This window comes from Pterocles gutturalis, unplaced genomic scaffold, assembly GCF_000699245.1.
Source record: "Pterocles gutturalis isolate BGI_N339 unplaced genomic scaffold, ASM69924v1 scaffold18550, whole genome shotgun sequence".
NCBI lineage: Eukaryota > Metazoa > Chordata > Aves > Pterocliformes > Pteroclidae > Pterocles > Pterocles gutturalis.
This window is the reverse complement of record NW_010138685.1, coordinates 39,331-62,017: the sequence shown is the minus strand read 5'-3', so window position 1 is coordinate 62,017 and position 22,687 is coordinate 39,331. Positions and strand designations below refer to the sequence as shown.

At 36.1% G+C, this 22,687-nt stretch overlaps 1 protein-coding gene across 1 annotated transcript in view; it reads right to left on the bottom strand.

Moving 5' to 3' along the window:
• The window catches only part of PIP4K2A (phosphatidylinositol-5-phosphate 4-kinase, type II, alpha), a 48,319-nt gene that overhangs the window by 3,428 nt on the left and 22,204 nt on the right, over positions 1 to 22,687 (bottom strand). The window contains exons 4-8 of the mRNA XM_010083089.1: positions 17,396 to 17,542; positions 14,720 to 14,758; positions 4,909 to 5,022; positions 1,781 to 2,024; positions 696 to 799 (exon numbers count right to left, since the gene is read on the bottom strand). Of these exons, the coding sequence (XP_010081391.1) occupies positions 696 to 799; positions 1,781 to 2,024; positions 4,909 to 5,022; positions 14,720 to 14,758; positions 17,396 to 17,542 (648 nt within the window). The remainder of the gene's footprint in view (positions 1 to 695; positions 800 to 1,780; positions 2,025 to 4,908; positions 5,023 to 14,719; positions 14,759 to 17,395; positions 17,543 to 22,687) is intronic.

Sequence of the window (22,687 nt, the reverse complement as noted above, 5' to 3'; positions counted from 1 at the left end):
AAAAAGTTTATGAAATTTGAACCTTAAATCACCACAGGAGTGATAATGGCAGATATAAATCATAATTCCGGAAGACTGGGCTTCTTCACCATGGTTCTCTGGTGTCTGCTGCTAAGTAGAAATTTCAGTCAAGAGAAAGAAATTCATGGCAGTCAAACAGAAGCCTTCACTGAATGGTCTCAGAGTATTTGACATGTACATTTTATGCTTGATTTTGCAAATAGTATTTTTTTATTAACAAGTCTTGTAAAGTGAGACACATTATATACTGAAGAACTAACTTTCAACAGGCTGGGCCAAATAATGAAACCATCACTAGGGCACTGCATCTGAAATAAGATTTAACAACAGCTTTCACTGTGCTGTATACTAATACAAGTGTCAGGTGAACAGCTTTGTTTGCAAGAATGTGTATCTCAAATTTAGGACAAAGTCCTAAGAAGACATCTCACTAGAGTTCTTTATGCGTAAGAAAGCTATGTGTAGCTGAAAAGGGAGTTCCACTCTCAATATGTAATGTGTAGCAGTTAATCTGTACTTTAGTATTACATATTAAACTAGAAAAAAATTGAAAAAATTCTCATCTATTTCCCCTTTCCCTAGATTTTGTGAACTGCGCTAAATCAGTGCACTAGACAACAAAAATGCAGAAGTATAAATAGAATTAGAGGGAAAAAAACGACCCGGATACTTACCCCATGCTTTACTGTTTTTGCAGCATGGGCAGCTTTCTTTTTTGCATCATAATGAGTAAGAATGTCAATAATGGCCATAAAGTATACTTCCTTCCTAGGGGCATCTGCAAATGGCAAACACATGGCAGTAAGAATGACTTCTGAGACACCTTCATCGTGAGTCCGCCTTCTAACAAAGGTGTCTTCATAAGGCAGCTAAGACAGGTTAATGTCAGTCAGTATCACAGATCTGTAAAGACCACAGGCTCAAGCTGTCCTCAACTGAGAGTTTAATTGCTCTCATACATAATGCAAAACCACCTAAATGAGTGTAAAATAAAACACCGGCATACAGAAATAGGGATTATTGCTCATTTAAAGTAATGTGGATTTCATCTTCCTTTGTGGAAGAACTCTGAAGTTTTATATGAAAGGTAATGCTTTTGTGTCGACACACAAGTTCATATTTTCTTTATGAATAAACCATGTATTTATCCATCTAAATGCTTAGGAAAAAAAAAAGATAACTTTCCTGTCTTGAACAGCCTCAGGTAACTAGTTATACTGAGTTTTACACATTAACATCAAACCCAGTTTCAGGCTTCTTACACAATCCTTATGATGACTTTCTTAGCTGGAACACAGAAATTAGGTGTGAGTGCACAAATTTTCAAAAAGCTACCAAAAAAGTGAAATATAACTTGGAATGCTGCTCTTCCCATTCTTTCTTGACTATTTTTAACAGTGTTATCTGCCAGGAAAAGAACAATTATAGATACTAGATTTCCTGAAAGAGATTAAAAAAAACATGAATTAACTGAGAACTGCTGTATCTGAATAGCTAAGCCAGTATACGATTTGACTCTGTAGTAGGTGAATTATTTGGCTGCATCCCCACACATCACAATATTTAAGTAGTACATTCTTATCAATGCTGAGCATTAAAGGTGTCTTCTTGCTTTCTGGTGCACCAAAGACCAAATCACTTCCTCTTCTACACAGTGAATTTATATTTTGCAGTTTAACGTTGCCTTTACATGATTGAGAAGACCTTAGGATTCTGGTGTAAGAATCAAGACATCTTAACACTGAATATTACTGCTTACTTTCATGGGATTTTATTCCATAAACATCAATAGCTGGGTCAAATTCCCCTGGAGCCAAGGGCAGAGAGCTGTTCAGCGTGTTTCCTGGACTGTCTGGAGGGGTTCCAATGGGGTGGGTCCCATCACTTTCACCTTCCTCTTCTCCATCATTCTCTTCACACTCTACTTCTTCCTGTTCAGCTCTTTCAACATCATGAATTCCAACCAGCAAGCTGTAGTCCATGAGTTTTAACTGAGCAAGGAACTAGACAGTGATAATAAGCAATTTATCAATATCACTGAAAAAGATAAACTCTACTTACAAACAGGAGAAGTTACACAAAGACGTAATCAGTCAAGAAAAACAGGCACCTCTAAGAGACAGCAAAGGGCAGGATTAAGTGATAAAGCTAGCAGAGAGATACTTGAATTTATTAACATGTAGTAACAGCACCCAAGTAACTTGTAACCTCTGTTATAAAAAAGCTGTAGCCCACTCTCCCAAAATCCTCAGGGAAAAGTCATTTTTCCTGTAGTGAAAACCAGTGCCTGTGCGAGCCGATGACTGTCACTCCTGCCTTGTGTTTCAGTTCAGGTTATCCTGGCACCACTTGACATCCAGACCAGCCTCTGTGCTATCAGGCATGTGGCTGTTACGATCTGGTGCTAAATCCACACCCTCCCTCCCTTTTAAGCCTTATTAAAGAATTATGAAAAAGTGTTTAAATATTCTTGCAGTGGAAAGAAGTGAAGTTTTACACCATGAAGACATGAAATGATGCTACATTCTGTTCAAAGTGACAGGCTCACAATATAAACCACGTAAGCAAAACATGAATGTGAATGAGAGGGTGGTTTTGAATAAAACAGGATGGGAGTTTTTAGAAGATGAGAAGATTAATATACTTTATGTATAGACACAATGGTATTTTAGTTGAGGGGAAGAGGATAAGGCTAAGAGAAGAGGATGGAAGTAAGGAAGGTATAAAAGCAGGAAGATGAGATAAACAGTTCACAGGGGTGAGGAGTACGCAGGGCAGAGCTGTGCTGGAGCCTAAAAGCAATACTGCAATTTTGAACTTGTGGAGCCCTTGCTTATGGTACACAGAGAAAGAGGCTGAAAATACAAGTTGTTTCAGTTTTCAGGAACTCTAAACGGTTATAAAAACGAAGCTAAAGCAGAACAGAGAAGGAGGGATTTAAGCCAGACTTCGGAACATCAGAGAGATGAGGGTAAAATACTACGAAATGAGAAGGTAGAGTTTGTCAAAATTCTGAATCTGAGAAAAGAGAGAAATCAAAGATAACAAAGTGACTGTAAATTCAAGCACTAGAAGTAATATTGTGAGATTAAGAAGAGGTTTTAAGAAGAAAGAAGAAATGGGTTTCCAGTCATTTCAGTATAAAAAAGCAAAAAACTTCACAAGACTAGAAGAGGTCTAGGATTGAAGAGATGATGTAAAACAACATACAAGAAAAACAGATGAGACTGGCCAAAGGTGATGCAGTGGAAGGACTCCAGGCATGTCATTAGGTACTTGGTAAATATCAAGAGAGACAGGAGAAAAATCTACCAATAATAATACAAAAAAGCACAAAAGAGAACAGACTTGGGAAAAAGAGTGAACTGCAAATTAGAAGAGAACGGGTCTTGGGGAAAAAGGGGGCTGCTGCTGACAGCAAAAAGACAAGCATCTCAGCACAAAGAAAAGATTATCTGATTTAAAGTGGAAAAAATATCCTTATGTGCTTTTTTTCAGGGCATTTTCAATGGAATGAGGAGGGAGGAAAATAGACAAGAGGAAAACAGCAGTAATAGATACTTGTCTGTTTGAACACAGGAAGGGGACATAAGACTCAATTATGGGAAAAATATAGAAACAAAACCTACTTAATGACAAACAAGAACAGATATAAAGTCACATAGTTTAGAATACTACTCCATAATATGTTTAACTAAAAATACTATGTGATATGATAATAATATACTAAGTGTTGTGGATTCCTTTTCATTGTAGTGCAATGTGAGTGTTTACACACTGGGTACAAAGTGTATACTATCAGTTAACAAACTTATCTCTAGAGCCGTGACATCGGTAGAGCAGTTTTCCAGCACACTATTTTAAATATAAAATAAACACACATTGATATTTTACAAAATATTTATGTTTTCATAATTTTAATCACCACAAATTTTTCATAATTACTATGATAAGAAATTAGATTTCCTCAAAAGCAAATTATTGGGTAAATTCTAAAGTTACAGTATTTTGTTTTGTGCAACTAATGAGATAGAGATCTGAAGAACTAGACAAGCCAATTCACAGAGCCATTTTGATATAAATAGCTGAAAGTCTTACTAAGTCACAGTCACATTTTGCTATCTCATCTCTTCCAACAAGGAAAACAGATTTTAGGCTTTGGGTATAAGGGCTGCAAGATACTGTGTTTAGTGACAGTATTTTAAATTATGGAAACTAAAGTCAAACTGTGTGAACTAGTTAGCCCAACATTTATTTTCTTTTATTTGCTGAACTAAATAATTTACACTAAAATATTACATTAAATTAATATATTAACTCTTTTTATTAAGTATTGACTATATTTGGCCAATTACAAATTTATATGAGAAGACTACATTAAGACAGTGAGTCCAACTGCTGTATAAAAATTACTGAAGCATTCCACTGTTGCGATACTAAGGATGATTTAAAACGGGATTACTAATATGAAACAGAACAGGCATGGCTGTGAGTGGGGATGCTACATCCTCTGTTATGACTACAGTCCATGTACGGCCTCAGCTCTTGTGTACCTCCACCTGTAAAACACAACACCACTCACCTTTCTCTTGGGGGCATTTGGAAGTACTAGGCTTGTAAAGAGCTTAAGTATTAAGTAGTACCATCATTTTAACATCGCATCTTCAAGGCAGGGACAATGAATGGCAAGCAGCTATAGCAGCAAGCCAATTATCACATCAGCAAAAGCAGTGATCAACTCCTGAAAGTTTAAATTGTGTTTCATTTAAAACAGTCAGCACTTAATAAACAAGAGTTTTTATTAATGAATTACAGGTACTATGTCCTAGGATATCAGTAATTTGCCACACATTTTAATCATGTATAACTTAACAGGCACATTCTTACCTCAACATCCTTTTTGAGTTTCTCAAGGAACATCTTTTTGTTATTCTCATCAATATGAATCTTTTGGCCCTCGTTAATAAAATCATTGTCTTTGAACGTCGGCAGCTCTTTGGCCTAAAATAAACCAAAACTCTTGTAAGAGCAGGATCGCAAAGAGAAGCACGGTGAAGCTGCTGGCCCGGCACGGCCCCCCCCACCGGCAGCTGCACTTCAGAGCTTCCCTGTGGCCGAGGACACCTCCCAGCTGCCTCTCCGGGAGGAAGCAGAGGCACCTCCATTGCATGCAGCTCTCCGTAACTGCACCCACAGAGCTGATGGCTTAGTTTATCCCTCCTGTAAACGGCCTAGGAGGTACTTGCTTACTGGGCATGCAGCAAATGTAGCTAAGACAAAACCTCAGACTCAATACTTGATTTGCATTGAGCTTCTTCTAAGATGTTGTTTGCCAAAGTGACAAAGTCAAAACACAATCTATACCTCATAACAAAGTGCTTGCATCACATCTTCTGATGAAGACAGACTGGATTGCATTTTATATAGCTGTTGTGAATGTTTACAAGTGCCTAATACCAAATGTTATTTGAAAGCATCAAGTGAACATGAATTATGAAATGCTGCTTAGAAGTGGCAAATGCCAGGGAAGATAACTGCCTTTTAAATGTTATTAACTATTCTTGATGTTGGAGCAGTAGCTGATTATCTTCAACTCTCCCATGAAGTGATTTGCAACAGCATTAAGGAAAGCCAGATAGAGTAACCACTGAATTCAGTACTAAGACCCCTCAAATGGGCTCTGTGTTCAAAGGGCAGTAACTGGAAGTTTACTTAAAAAACCCCATCAAGCCAACAAACAAAAGAGCAGTTCCTTCAAGGTATTTCGTCAAGCAAACTAGAAGTAATAGTAGCTTCTGCAATCAGAGCCTTTAAAAAATTGCCTTATTAAGAGCAACCAACAGCCTTTCTCCCTGTCCCCAACCTTTAATCAATAGTAGGGAAGAACAGGTTTTCTTTAAAAAAAAATATGTTGCAGAACAAGCAAGCGGTGCAACCCTCAATGACCTGGAACTAATGGGTACTTTGAATAAAATAATTTCCCCTTAATCTGAAAGCCCTTCTGCTAGGAATAAAAGGCAGCTAACATCAGCCTACTGGAATGTCCTCCTTAAGTTTAACTAGTCAGACACTGCTTATAAGCTTACTGGAGGTGGTATTTTTCATAAAGTTTATTTTCTTCCTACAACACAGTGAGGAAAAGAATCTCATAGGTTCTTTTCTCTGCTCCATGATGTACATATTGGAAAGCACAGCATTAAAATGTGAGCATTACAGCAGACCCTGAAAGGCCCTTATAGATCTTCACAGTGGCCAAAAGTTCTTTTTGCTGAAAGTGGCCCAAATACTCAGTGCTCCAACTGTCCAAATTTATTTTTTGGATCTGTAATCTGTGACTTGCTCAAGATCCCACAATGCTGCTTTTGTTTAGAAAAGTGACCCTTCTCTTTCAGTAACTGCTCAAAAACACTTAATTAAATTAATTGCTTAATTAATTTTACAGTTATGAATCCATGTTAAATTCATTGCATCCTGATACCTATGAACTCTGGAACAAAATAACGTCCTAGTCTGGCTGCTCTGAATTACTACTATGTCGCACCTAGAATGTTCTGATATATTACAATATCCTCTATTTCAATTTAAAATAAAAGAAAAAAACAGCTGAGATGGAGCTACAACCATTCACCCAACTCCTGCCATGGAGAAGTCATCCTGCAGCGCTCTGCTGCTTTACTTAAAGACAATGTTAGACACTTCTTTATGCTCACAATGAATTGTTTACTACAATACGACAGCACAGCGTGCATCCATTTTCTTTCTGACCTACTCAGTAAGTGGTTTAGGATGAAAATGAGTAGGGGAAGCATCAAATAAGCATTCCAAACTAGCAGCTGTAGAGATCATCATACACAATCGAGCAAACTGTCCCATGGATGAGGGCTAATTCTGCAGAGGCGGGACTGTGGATCCATGGATGTTGCCTACACTGGAGGATGGAATCCAGTGCGTGGGATGCTTAAGAATGGAGAGGAGATTTGGATGAATTAATTTGAGATGAAACAATAATGAAAAGAATGCAGGAAACCAAGCTCCCTTCATTTCTAGGCCAAAGTCACAAAAAAAAGAAAGCCTCAGATTATCTTTCTACCTAGTATATCCAAGTTATTTATCTTTATTAAACTAGGCAGAGGTTGAAGTGAAACAAACCCATTAACATTGAAAAAAAAACCCCTGTTAATTCTGTTTAAATCTGGGGGGTGGGTGAAGAGGAAGGATGCGCTTGTGGTTAAGATGTTCAGATGCACGTTCATCTCTAGACTCTGCCACAGAGTTCCGGCACAGCACTGCATCAGCCCGTCGGACCCCGCGGGGGCTGGGGGGAAGTGAGCTTCTCCACTGAAGACAGTCCTATCTTCAGTAAAAGTAAACTGACATTACAAGCAATATCTTTTTCGAAGGTGCTAGGGCTGGTAAGTCATTCGTGCAGGTGCCATACTCCACTTTAACCTTGTCTCTTATATATTTTTAATAAAAGTGAGCTAGCGAAGCTGACACAGCCACATTTCTTGCCTGCCATCACAAGACCCAAGGGGTACTCCCAAGGACATTCAGGGCAGTGAATCAGCTCTCCCAAAAAGCCAGACGCTTTGCTGCCTTGTGTGCAGGCTCCCCCAGTCCTCAGTAATCCCTCTGAGGATTTTTATCTGAGGTCACTTTCTTCACCCAGACACCCGTAGCTGTGAAGACTTGTCAAGTGCAGAACTGCGTAAATTATAAGCCAATATGGAGGGATGTGAAGAAAAAGGAAGCAGAAATAAAAGCTGTGCATCCCATATAAGAAACTGAAGCTAAAAAGCTATGTGCCAGTGGTTGCACTCACCACATTATTTGTATGATGTCTCCCAGCCTATTCTCTTCCCTCTAAGAGTTATTAGACAAAGCTTTTTTTTTGTGTGTGCTAGGCCGTGTCATTCTCCATATTTATTTAAAGCTGAATAGCCCTAGGATACTGTTGCAGTCCGAAATATTACTAATGACAGCCAGCACTAGTAGTGATTCTAGTAGTACTTTAACTGAAATTCATGTCTTAACATCGATTTGCGAATTTAGCAATTAAAACCTATGAAATATGTGACCAGGAGGGGCTCTTGTAGTTATTTAAAAACTGTACAACATGTGTTCATGTTGAAAAATCCTAATATGTACATTTTATTCTTACACACTGAAATAAATAAATACAAATAAAACAGCATTGTGTGAGTTTAAAACACTATTGGAATGAAAAAACTGAGACTTTGCTTTAATGAAATAATTGATATGGTTAATTTTTAATGAAGTCTCAAATATTTCCAATGAAGCAAAATCCTTGTTGGAAAAAGATTCTCCTAGAATGTAATTCATTGTAACGAACATATTACTATCATTAAAGAACTAAATATTTTAAGAGCTGCACAGGAGATGAGCATCTAACTACTTCTACTAAATTAATAATAGAATTTCTTTCTGAACCATCTCCATAATTTTTAATCCCCTACTAAAAGATGCAAGGAAGGCACAAGAGATTTTACAAATATGAAGTATTTATTTATCAAAAAAACATGTTATTTGCACACTTCGGGTTTGCCTTCCAAAGTTTGCCATGGTCACAGAGAATTTTAATGTCAGGAAGATTTCACTGCCTTTGAAAAGTCTGAAAAAGCAATAAAGGTTTCTTTGACTAAGATGACAGAATATGTAAAGCCTGATTCAAAAATTAAAATTATGGTGAAACAGCCCACTGACATTGTTTTTGGAAAAAAATATAATCTTCAAAGGTAAGAACCAGGTGAAGTTTTATTTCTATATGAACATGAAAATAATTTTTGCAGAGTTCTTAACACATCTATCCTAATGTGTTGAAATTAAGATCAGCAATTTTTTTTTTTTCCCAAAAGGATTTTTGTGTGTCATGACTGAAAATAATGATGATGACTAACATTAATGCTGACATTTTGGAAGAAGCTTGCTAAAACTGTATAGTTACTTTGCAAAATAAGGATTGGATTGAAAAAAGGAAAAAGACTAATTGTCTTCATAACCTGGCAGCAGTTTCTCACCTAACAAAGGCAAAGATTAAGTTGTAGAAGAAATGTTGCATAGCAGTCTTACTGTTTGCTTGGAACTTGCCAAAAGTCACATTATTCACACAGCTAATAATGCAAAATTGGCTTACAATAAAACTTCTGCCAAGAGTGAAGTTCCACACCCTGGGCTTCTTCTCACAGCAAAAAGCTTACACCCACCTCTTTAAAAAAAAAAAAAATAAGTTAGATTAACTTTAGACTGACAGTGCTCACCAGCATATATGGAAGACAGTATTTTTAAATATAATGCCAAGCATAGCTGTCAATAATTTGGCACACGTGGTTTTAAACTGAATCAAACGTCTGGAGTCACTGGATCTACAAGACGGAAGAGTAACTAGAGCTTTCTTTGGGAGGCTGAAGATCGCATTTTCTTCCCTCCAGCAATTATGGGAGCTGGGTCCAGACTTCTGTTGCCCCATTTGCCTTGTCCTAGACATGGGTTTCTAACCAAATGAGGATCTGCAGCCCCACTTGCCATCACAGAACTGTAAACAGCAATGGAAATAGAGCTGTGACCCTCAAATGGGGTTTGAGAGGGAACACTGGAATGGTTTTAGCCAGCATAACAGGCATTTTTGTAGGACAAAAAAAAATTATGCAGGACTTTGTAGATGCATTAGGAATTTGAGCATGTATCAGAATAGTAACTATGTCTTTTCAATGATCAGGGAAATGCATCCAGAATTGTTCCTAGGGTTAATGCCTTCCTGCTGCAAAATGAACATGCAACATATAAAATGCAAGACAAAGTTCCCCAATTATTTTTTTAAATTCTTTTAACACATGGAAAACAGACTTTTGAACAAAACCAAACCAAACAAAAAAAAAAAAAACCAACCCCAAAACTAAAGAAAGGTAAACTAGTTATTTGTTCAGAAAAATAATAATGGGGTTGGTGTCATGTGAAGACTAAATATTGAAATAGTAATCTGAACTCTGAATGTCTACTCCTTTGCAGCGTGATGTTTTGGAAGTTATAATCTCTGTATATGCAACTTTGAGATTCATATTTCACACAGAAATCTAAGACATGCTTCACGTATCTGTTGTGTGAGACTGGCATATGAAGCAGATTGAAATCACTAAAAAGTAAAAAAAATGCTGTTCTGAAATTAGCCATTTTAAAATAGCAGCTAAAAATAGCTCAGATTTGGAATGATCCACCTTGAATGAAGTTTCACCTATTGACATGAAAAGAAAAAAACTAATTCAAGACTGAGTAATCTTGTTGCTATGCTCCTGTAGTAAAATCTTTCTTCCTTTAGTTATAATAATTCTTTCAGAAATCAGTTAATTGCCATATGTTGTAATATATAACATAAAAAATAAAGCTAAGAAGTGATTTGTTACATCTATCAGCATCTTCTGATGTAATTATCAGAGCTATGTATTTTGCACACAATTTAACTATGATATAACATCACAGCTGTCAACTATGGCAATTTTTTCCCCAAAAGGAACTTGAATAGAAAATCCTTTGTTCAAATGTATTTACTGTATTTTTAATGCATTTATGCTTATTTATGAAACAACACATACCACAGAGGTGGCAATGCAACCAATTTTAGATTAAAAACCATAATTATCTACAGAATTGCTCAAGAAGATGAAATACGGTGGGCTTTAAGTTCACTTGGGTTTTATTTTTCTTCAAATTTCCTTCCAAGTTGCTCACTCACAAGTAACATGCTTAAATTCTTTGTAAGTACAAGTACAGTCAGCTCTAATTTGATGTCATACTGCAAGCACAGCGTAATTATGAGCAGGAAGACCACCAGGGGAGCTCTGCATTATCCTGGTTTTACTTAAGAGGGCAAAATTGTCCAAGGAATGAATAGAAAATACCCACTATTAAAATATAAAAATTTAAAAAATAAAGAGAACTAAAGCCTTAAAAAAAAAAAAGATGTCAGAATTTGACAACTTTGAAAAATACTGTTCTTTTTAAATTCAGGACATCTGTAAGTGCATGTTATGATACTTGTTGCCAAGGAAGTGATACCTTTATTATTAAAAATATCACTCATAATGCAGATGAGTGTAATTGTGTCTTAAGGTGAAATCTAAGGGATGGAGCAAGTCTCCACACCGATTATCACAAAATATTGAAATGACAGTTTCGCTTATCATCAATGTTAGTATATAAAACAGTTGAGAACAGTCAAACAGAAGATAAACTGAAAACTGGACAGAAAAGTAACATTGTCAAAGTCATTCCAGCCAGCTTTGCTTCCTAAAAACTGATTAAAAAAATGTTTAGAATATGAATACCTACTTCAGACAACAAAACTAAAGTAGAAAAACTTTTTTTTTCCCCGATTTCTTATTTTATGGTCCATTAAATCTTTCTGCATAATTGACTGCTTCTTATTTAGTAAGCGAGCCAATAACAGAAGAGTAGCTTGATAGGAAAGAGGTTCAAGAACATCATTTTACACAAGTTTGCCATTTCAACGTAATTTACCTAAAATTTGAAGTCTCCATTAGAATATAACTGAAAGATTTGCTCTTCCATTTTCTGGCTTCTGCAGCTTTGAAAGAAGCTAAGATATTCTGCTCAATATTCTGAAAGCTATTAGATTACTTGAATATTGGCTTTTGAAATTAAATATGAATTACTTAAAAGCCCATTTAAAAACTACAGGATTGCCAGACATTTTAACCTTGTATTTTAGCACCAAAAGGTTCCTGTATTTTATTATTTCTGTTTTTCAGATATTAATAGTAGTGGCACCTTTATAGTAAGTAGTTAAATAATGCTGCCATTAATTGGATTTCTATTATTATTAATGCCATTTCAGGGTAATAAATTGATGATTTAACTTGCCTCTGGCTAAAAATTAGCTAATAAGTTACTACACCAGCTAAGGATTTGAGATTGTCTGGTTTTGTTTACTTATTCAGAGCAATCTCTTCTGCAAGGAGATGCCAAAATATCTTCAGAGCATTTGCTAAAAATGCCTTTTTTTTTTTTTCTTTTTCAAGCTAAAGTTTTCCAGGCTTTTTAACTTCTTTAAGATTGGCTTGAGATTCCCACAGAAAACATCAAACAAAAAGTTTGAAATAGTGACATCTACTTAAGAGAAAATGGAAGTGAAAAAATATGCTACAGGGCCCTCACTTGCCAGTTAAGGAATAATGGACCATTTACATTCCCACGCCCACACAGTCCTCAAGGGCCTGAAATTAGTGCCACCCGTGCAGAGATACAGCTCATGACAGCAGGTCTTCAGTGCTGCTCAGTTTCAAAATCAAACTTGCCTTCTCTATTCATATAAATAAACAACCTCCTTTTTATTTAATCTTAAAATCTGTGTGTTAGAAACACGTGAGTAGTTTAGAGGAGTAAACCACTGCAGTTCTAGTGCCTATTGCAGGAGATTGAGGTCACAGTGATGATGGATGTTCTGAACGCCTACAATACATACATGAGAAACTGTATTCTTCTGACCCTTTCAAATCAAACAGCAGACTCCAAAACTTAGACAAAAAACATGTAATAAGCAAAATATTATTTTTCCCTTGCTTGAATCCCTAAGAGTCTTTCTTAAAGTGTTTGTAAAATAACGTTCCCTCTATGAACTTAGAAGTCTACCCAATTAATTCCCTTCCTTAGAAATGTTTGTTCCAAGTATTAGTTTGCAGCTTCCCTGCTGCAGTGCCTTGGCGTTTGAGGGGACTGAGTAACAGAAGGCTGTTCTAACAGCCTCAGACCGTCTGCTTGCAACATCACTAAGCTTAGTGTAGTTCTGTCTCCAAGAAATCAAATTCCTTTGAAAATAAAATAACATGAGATTTAAAATAGCAGCAGAAGAATTTGGGGTACCAGTCTTTTTTTTTTTTTAATATATTTCTTTCACTCAAAATGAAAGGGGAGGTTCTAGATGTGCTTAAGTTGATAGGAATGTTTGTTATTTGCCTTACTGAAGTTATGATTTCACATTAAATTTAGAGAATAATTGTTGTATACAGTTATACAAAACTATATAACTTTGTTTCAACTTTGCCATAATCCACTTCAACAGTAATTTTGCCGTGAACTTACATGGGAACAAAATTAAGGCACTGTTTCTTTGTGTTTCTCAGTCAACATATTAACTACACTGTGTGTGTACTATTATTAATCTATTTACTATTATGAGAGTTATTACTAAAACTGGTCAAAACCACTGCACTAAGTATCTGTATAGTGTCAGCTCCTGTATAGCTGAATATACGTAATACTGTTAAATTTTACATTACTATTCCAAGCATTAATGCTGCAACCTGAAGTAGCCCCATCCAAATAATTTGCTCTCCTCATTTCTATCAGATTATTTTAGTACTACCAGCAGAGGGTTTCAATGACACTAGGTATTGTTTGTAAGACACTGAAGAGTTAATCCCTCTGCTCTAAAAACACTTGAGTTACGCTACCAAACAAGAACAAAAACAGACCAGAAGAAAAGAACGAAGACCATTCAAGACATGATCTTGAGGGCCTGGTATAGCAAGAGAGAGCTAATGCCGACTACTGTAACTGCAGCTGGCATTTGGGACATGGTAGCTGCCTAATGCTGGAAGAAGAATTGTCAGTGTCTGGTCATACCTTAGTATGAAGTTGAAAAGCTTTGCACAGTTCTTTATTCAGCGAGAACTGTAGGAGTGACAGCTAGTGCATGCCCCTTACTTCTTGGTGCAGTTGTGTGATCTGTAGAAGACTCAGAGAGGCAGGTATGGCACAACTAATGCTTAGGAGAAAAACAAATAAACTGAATGGAATTTGAGGACAACATAAAATGAAGTCTTTTAAGTGAATTGCTGAATGATGCTAATTCAGAAGGAATGTGCTCAGAAAAATTAAGAAAATGAGTGTCATGGGTTCCTAGACTTCACCCAAATCTGGAAATCTAAGAAGTCTTAGAAGACAGAGACTATGTCCCACCTACAACTATCTGTAGAATCTCTAGACAAACCTCTCCTAAAGTGCCATCAGGCTATTTCACTGAAACCTCAGAGAAGCATTGATTTTGAGAACATTACATTTTCCAAATGAACTAAAGTTGGAGATGGTGAAAACCAAAGTGATCAATTTCCTTTTAGAGCAAAGTTTCAGCCCAGAATTTGAGGGAGACTGTCTCTCATTACAGCTGCATGTACATCTAAGTCTGTCAGTTGTTTGCTCATTTGTATGAGCTTTACATACCCAAAGGTTCTCACAATTCAAGGTTTGGTTCATCTTTGCAGTCACATTAGAAGTGGTGCCACGTCACATCATTCCATTAACTGACATGGGATATCCATAAATCTCAATATTAAAGAGCAAGAGAAAGAAGATGAAGAGACAGGAGGGAAGAGAAGAAAGTCTTGATGTTTTCCTACCACAGGGCAGGCCCTGAAGAAACTTGAGAAGAGAAAAAAGGAAAAGGAGGAGGTAGAGGATTGGCTCACTTACCTCTGAAATCTCAACACCACTGCAAACCAATATTCAAAGGTCTGCAGAAAATAGAGGAAAGATAAAGGAGGGAATAAGGTAGAACTCAAGAGGGGAGAATATGACAGAAAACAGAGGTAGAACAGCACTAGTTATGTTTTTCCTGAGACTAGCTAGCAGGTTAGATAACTGAAAAAGAAACAGAAATGCACCATACCTTTTCTTTGTCACTGGCTTCTCGAGCCACAGTAGAGCCCTGAAACAGAAAAAATGGATCTAAAAATTTGCATATGTCAAACTAATGTGAAAATGTTACGACAACAGGTCAAAAAGTGGATGAACTGCATTCTTCTGAGCTTGAGAGCTGTTTTAAAGAAAGGTGATATGGTAGGTAGAATGCCCAGGGCCGCTGAACTGCTGCAGTCACTTGAAGAAGATGTATCATGAGAGAATAAAGATGGATTAAATCCTCAAATGTTCTACTTCTATTGTCCTCCTGACTGCTGGAGCTTCTTCCTCGTGTCTCATCCTCATTTTGAGACTATCATCCTGGAAGTTCAGACCTCTCATCTTTTTGTGCCATTTAGCCTATTCTATGTAACTATTTGGACACACATCATACACATTTGAAAAGGATGTCACACAATATAAACACAAAAATATTTGAAAGATCACAAAGTACAAACAAGAATAAAGCACCTCACAGCAACATGAAGTTCAAAGAAGAGATGAGACCAACTGTGGATTCTCAAGGTTTACAGTGCTTGCCAAAGACATTTAGGATATTTAGGGTTTTTTTTCTTACATTTATTTTGTAGTTTAAAGCTAGTAGGCAATATGGTGCCTTCTGGATAAACTGGAGGTGTCAAAAAATGGCTGTATATATTTCATTGGAAATTTCTTGGAGCAGGACCACACCTTTAAGTACCCAGTGTTTGTTTATCACATAATAGCACTGCAAGAAATAAGAACTATAAAGATGATAATGCGATAAGCATTGGACATTGAAAGATGGGTACATTGCCTCTATAATTTATTGGAAGGAGTGCATTGTGTAAAGAAGTGCTGGAGTGGAGTGATACTAGTTTAAAGAACGCGAGTATGCCCAACTACATCGTTTCATATCATGTTTTATTTTGTTTGCAGAGAGAAACTCAGAACTTGGAAAGGATGGAGAGAAAAGATAAATGAGACAGTATGCCTTAGTTACTATGTATGGCTCAGCGCAGAGGGATTTCATTGCATTATATAATTAACGGATAATAAGCCTGGTAAAAGTCTGACATTTTATTTACTGATGATACACCTTTTATATTGTACTCTGTTCACAAACAAACTTCTCCAACAGACTACTGGCCTTGAAAAAAGATTATCTGAAAATGAAACTGGAGGAATATAGTGGCTTTACAATAGTAAAAATTAGGGAGATTTCCAAATTTGACATTGAAGTCATTTTAATAAAATGCCTCAGAGGCAAGGAAAACACCTTTGAAATCCTGTGCTGATCCATGGTTTCTTTTTCTTAGAATCTACACAGGTAGAGGCTTGTGCTACAAGTAAGCTCTAAGCTGGTGTCAAAAATATTCACATACAAAAAAGGACTCTCAAACTACAACTGCAGATGCTGTATGTAGCAATTAAAATCAAGAAAAGTGGTTTATAATATAGGCAATGTCACTGTAAATCTGCTCAGTGAAGGCATTAGTTTTGAAGAATAACATGATATTGCTGTTAAATTTAAATTGAACGAGAAGTTTATCTTTAAAGCAATTCTGCCCAGCTGGACAAACTGAATTGAGTACAGAAGCATTCACAGAAGTAAATAATAGCAAGAGCTGTTGACACCAATCCAAAGAAAGTACTGAAAATTTCTGTTTCTGTTGTGCTTTCATCCCTTTTTTAATGCATCTGGATATTATGATGCTCTAAAAGACACGGTTCTGTCAAAAAAATGTCTCAGGTAAGCTCTGCTTCCAATAATACTAAATACCAAAGAGTCAATTGCTGACAAACTGGAAATCAGTTCTTATAAATTACGTTCAGTCAATTATCTAACCAATTGCTAGGTAGATACTTGACAGTAGGAAAAGATGGTGCAGTACATAGCATTACAAATCTCTTAATACAGAATGCTAAATAAACATCTTAAAACAAGTTTGCAGATTCACTTAGTGGCTCAACAGATAGAAATTATATGTATTAGAGAGAAGTAGGTTTCTAAGGGGATATGTTATAGAGGAAATTAAAATAGAATCCCTTAGGTAGAAAAACTGAGACTATATTTTGGGCATTCGTTGTAAGCACTGTATATTAACCACTGGCAAAATTACAATGAGCAGAAACCTTCTGAAACAAATCTGTAGCACATCTTATGATAAAAGTTACAAATTTTGTTTTTTCAGAACCTTATCTTTTTTACTTGAATTATTTTTAAATATAGAATGAAATATGAAGCTTTTGTAGTAGTGATGTACTTCGTTAGTTGCATTTTATTGGTTTAAATGATTGTATTTAATTATTTTCTAAAAGCCCTCTGCAGAATCAGCTGTGGCTTTCCATAATGTTGATAAAAACCTATAGGAACCAAAATTACTACTGTACTTGTGTGAAGGGTTTTACCTTTAACCATTAGCTACACTTAAAAAACATACCTGGTTAAATTGCTCCATTTAAAAATGCACAATTAAAATAAATTTGTACAGTTTCTATAAAACCATCCTTCAGTTTTGCTAAACTTAGATGCAGAAGTAAACTAGTTAATCCTGGCTCTTACATAACACATTTTTAAATTAATTCAAATTCTAAGTAATATTCAAGCATTAGAATAATCTAACATTTGCAGTAAAGATTTTGAGCTACTTTGTCAGTTATTTAATTAGTAGTTATTTCTCACCTTTAAATCATATTTTCTATAAACAGATAAACGATGGCTGAACACATTTCTTGTAACAATCATATATACTTCAACTCCATCAACAGTAAGCCGGTACATGCCCAGAAACTGGGGAAGAAGTGTATTCCCATGACACTCCACAATAAACTGCAGAAGCAAAGAAAAAACAGGAATGAGGATGGATACATATTATCTAAATATACATTTATACATTTTTAAAGATAAAAGACCCATAAACAACACATTTATTTGCAGAATATATATTCCTGTGGAGACAAACCTTCAAAAAAATCACACCAAAACGACCCCCTTCATCAGGAGGTTATCCTGCTTTTAGGCCAGTGTTTAAAAATTAAAATCTTGAACCGCTTAACTCTTAGACTTCTATAGATAATCTCATAGACAGAGCACTATTATGGTCCAAAAAGCACACCTAACGCAGATAACATATTTATTAACATTTATTTTTTCGAACATCACACTATTATATTTTGTACTCTGTTGTTCCATATTATATTTAATTAATATGTTTATCTCTTCTCAATATTTGTTTATTATGATGAACATTTATGGTGCTGTCACCAGCAAAGAGTATTATTTATTATCATAAATGTTCTGCTAGTTCCCATGTGATGGCTGCAATTCAGGGTCAATACAGTTGAGCAATGAAGTGCAAGATCCCTGTATTTTTTTAATTATGAATAATTATATTTCCTTAAGGTCAACATATTCCATTACAAATGGCCTATTAACCTTGAAAAGATGCACCTGCAACCTGTCTTTTTTTTTTTAATCACTTGCCTTACAACTAATAGTTTGAAGTCCTGTTGGAAAGACTACTGGAGGAAACAGAAAAAGTATGGACTACATTGATGACGAGAATTATTGAAGAATGAATATTTATTCCCAGAATAAAAATGACCATACTGTATTAATCCTAGCATCAGCTCAAATATATCTACTCACATTTTGTGGAACCAAGGAAAAGTTAAGCCACAATGATACAAACCAGAAAAGCACTCACCAGCTTTCCTCTTTCTGTTTTTACCAAGTCTCAAACAGAGGAACTTGGAGAAAGTTTAAAAATTCAAGCTCCAAACAGGAAACACAAAAACAAACCAACAGTCAGTTTTTGAAACAGATCAGCTTCTAAATATTCATTAAATACTGAAGCTGCTGTTTCTTCTGTGCCAGAGTAACCTTGATTTTAGAAACATTTTTCAAAAATGCAGGAGACTTTAGGACAGGTTAACTGAATAAACAATTTGAATTGTTCAAAAAAGGTAGTTAGTATTTGGTAACAAATAATATAACAAAGCTCTTGGAGCCCTGGAGATTTTGCAGTTTTGGGGTCCTCTGCTAAAATTAAGGAATTTCTCTCACTAACTTAATACTGGAATCTGCACATATCACATACAGACTTTCCTTTTTAAAATGGCAAAAGGAAACCAGAAAGATTTAAGAGTCCTGAGAACAATCCTGTCCAGCAAGAAACAAAGTGAACGAACAACACGGATGGAAATTGTTGACTGTGAATTGTACAAAATTTTGACTAACAACTCTGACACACAAGCTCTGTTGAACCAGGCCAGCACAATTTGGGCCGTAACAGCCCTTTCTGCCTGCCCTGCCACTGTACTGGAGGTTACAAGCCCAAGCAGAGAACACGTAGGCATGCCACAGTCACGCCACCTCTCAGTGTAGCATTTTTAAGCTCAGACTGGCTATGAATGGGCAAAACATCTTAAGCTGCTGCAGAGGCTCAGTGAATGCAAATCAAAACCTTAGGCAGGAAATATGTTTGCATGCTCCAAAGTATAAAGAAGCTTGACAGTAAAAGGCCACAAAAGCAATGTCAGTCCTGAGCAGCGTACAAAGATTGATCATTTTCCATCTAAAGAAGCACTTCTGATTTTAACTGATGCAAGTTGTAAGATGGAGTTCTTTAAATGAAGGTTTCTCAATCATAGGACTGTTATCAACCTCACAAAGCAGATATAACACGTTACCGGATACATGGCTCATTCTGACCATCAGTAATTTCTCAAAGATCTGATCATAAAGTGAAATTAGAACTATTAATGCTGAGGTGACAGAAAACTTGTTTAAAATACTAATCTCTATTATACAGATTACATTGATTATTTTGTTATAAACATCAAGTACTTGGCATATATCCTAAACGTAAATACTTTTCTAATGCTTTAGAAGGTGGGAAGGGTTTTTCTCAACTTTTCCAATGCTTTAGAAGGTGGGAAGGGTTTTTCTCACAAAAGCATTTACTGAGTGGTTCCTTCTCTAAGTGAAATGATTTGTTTCTACAATGATGATAAAAATTAATCTAGCTTCCAAGAGTTCAGTGTCACAGGATTTCAGGCCACTCATCTGTTAAATGGATTTATCCATTCCTAATCTTATGGCTCTTAACTACAGAATTTGAATTCCTGTGTAGTAAAAGAAATACTCTTATTCTAGTTTTCTGTATGGGGATCTGAAATGCAGATGCTTTATCTGAAACCATATAGAGTTTGTGGCACATGAAGGAACAGGAGCTGGGCATCTTGAGTACCAGACTAATCATCCCCTGCCTTCCCCTCTCAGCTTCCAGGGCATAGTCTGGACACTTAAACTATCTCTTCAACCCTACCCATTGCTAACTCTCCAATTTTAACATTTCTGGTCCTGAGTGTCCCCATCTGTAAAACAGCAATGACATTAACACAGAACATGTGCAACTGTAATAACATAAAATAAATCCTTTGGTTAGCAGTATACAGCCTCCTCTGAATCAGTTCTGTATTACATGCCAAGGCAAAAAAGGCAATTAATAAGAGTCACTAAGTCTTATTTGTAAGTTAGGGTTAGCCATTTGCTAAGGCTGTTGTTTCATTTTAGTATTTTTTCAAACAAGTCTTCTCAAAGTGCAGTGTTACCAGCCTGCAACACAGGACATGAAAAGCTCTGCTAGTATCGCTCTTCACTTGATAAAAAGGGACTTGGCTGTGTTCTTGCAGACTTCTAAAAGACCTTCTCCAAGCAGACCATGTACCGTGACAGTTGTTTCCTACTTGCTGCTGACTGTGGACACTCGTGCCATTTAAATTTAAAGAAAAGCCCCTAAAATTATTTCAGTGTTTCCCATGACAGCATTTCTTATCCTGATAGGGAGACAAAGGAAAGAGGGAGGAATGCCACTTGCTTTCAGCATCTACAAGGTTGGTCTAGAACTTCCTACCTTTGAAACTATCAATCCCCCATATCTGCATCACAGAGGAGGCAAAACGTGTCATCTGTTTGGCTGGGAGCCCAGCAGGACTTGCACTGGTGACTGTGGTTGGCAGATTTTCAATTTGTCCATCTTGATATAAATGAAGTAGCAATTTAGTCACCTCAAGGTGCTTTTTAGGAATGATTTCCTGAAGTTTCCCACTCACAGCTGGAATAAAAGTGAGCCTAGAAAATAAGCCAGTACATGCTTAACAGGACTGCTAAATGTCAGTGAAAGAAAAGACCTTCACTCCTTCAACTCTTTCTAAAAAGAACATTAAAACAATTTTATGAAGTAGCCTTGCTAAATAGAACTGTAATACTTAGCTAACACATTTACAAGTCCTTATAAGCAGTAACAAAATCCATCTTTTTTTAAAAAGAGTGTTATAATAAACACCCCATATTTTGTTAGTTCAGACAATTTTCATTTTTCTGCACAGCATGAGGACCATATTATCATTAACAAAATAAAGTATCATCAGCATGCTGACACACTGTATCAGCTGTGCAGCATAGTTTTCAAATACATAATTTTCTAAGCTCTCCTGAATCCTATGCTTAAAGCTGAAAATGAGTAAGAAATTCTTTATGATCCTATAGTCATTAATTTGTTGTATAAATACAGCTTCAAGATTCCTTAATAAGAACAGAACGTTTCCTACCTCATTTTACATGAAAAATAAGATTCTTAGCTTCTTGCTTCCTCATGGTAATGCTAGTAAGATATCAGGATGATTAAAAGATAACACAGTACATACAATTTATTGGCAAAGAAGTTATGCCATTTTTGGCTCTTTTTGGAAACACACAGGGTAAAAGTCCCATTTCTGCTATTTCTCCTCCTCCCCTTGGAGATAATCTGTGGAATGATTTGACATCAGTGAAGATTAAATCCTGAATTATATCTTAGTTCTATGTGAAAACTCAACATTTTAATTTCTCACAGGTAGCCCTATTTTGCAAAAATTAATTCAGAAATACACAACATGCTCATTCTCTGTTTCCTCTTTAGAGATTATTTTCACTATTTTCTACATCATGATTAAGGCAATCATGCTTGAATTATCAAATGCTTATGTGACAAGTCTACACATTCACTGGGATACTTTCATGAAAGAAATTGAATGGCAAGCAATATAGTTACTTAAAAACATTTTGGACATTGTGAAGGACAAGAAGTTGATACTACTTTTTTGGGCTCAACTTTCTCTTTCAAATCCTCTTGCTTGCAATGAAAAAATACACTCCACTAATGTACTGTTTGCAGGTGCATTGGCACATGGAATTGCTCCCCAAAAAGGAGGTTGAAAAGTTGTCTAAAGAGTTGTGTCAAGTTTCAGAATGTTCAGATTATTGACATGTTCTTGAACCCTAATAATTTCACAGAAGAATATTCATTGGGTACTTACGTGACCCCCGAAAGGATTAATAAGCCAAATTACAACACACAACAGAAAGTTGCAACAGCATTAGATGTAGATTTTCAAGGCATATAAAGCTGTTTTCTTCTAGTAAGTAATGAAAGAAAGTAATTTAATTCAAGGAAGCAATCAATAAATACACAGGTTTTAAGATAGAAGACCTGTGATTCACAGCCTTACATTTCATGTTGTTTTAGACTCAGGCCAGTGCTTAATTTTACTTCAAAGTGCAACACAATCTAAATGTCACCACTGCATGTGATTATCTAGGCTGCAGATCTGGTACCAGGAACATTATACATATATTCTCATCTCTACTTTTTCTGCTTCTCCTGGTTTTTCATATCGAAGCTGCTTTATAGGTCAGTTACCTTTGCAGGGCTAATGTGATAGCTACGTTCTGCGCAGCCTCTTGAGTCACACAAGGAACTGGCTAAAGGTCATTTTTGACTGTGTTTCTTCGCAAACCTCCCATAAATCTTCACCTCTTACTACATTAGGACGTATAGAGAGTCAGGGTCACAGTTACATGATATGCCTCCTTCTTAATGTGCATTTGCATTTAAATAATATTACGTTATATAGCCTGGCTTTGCCTTTT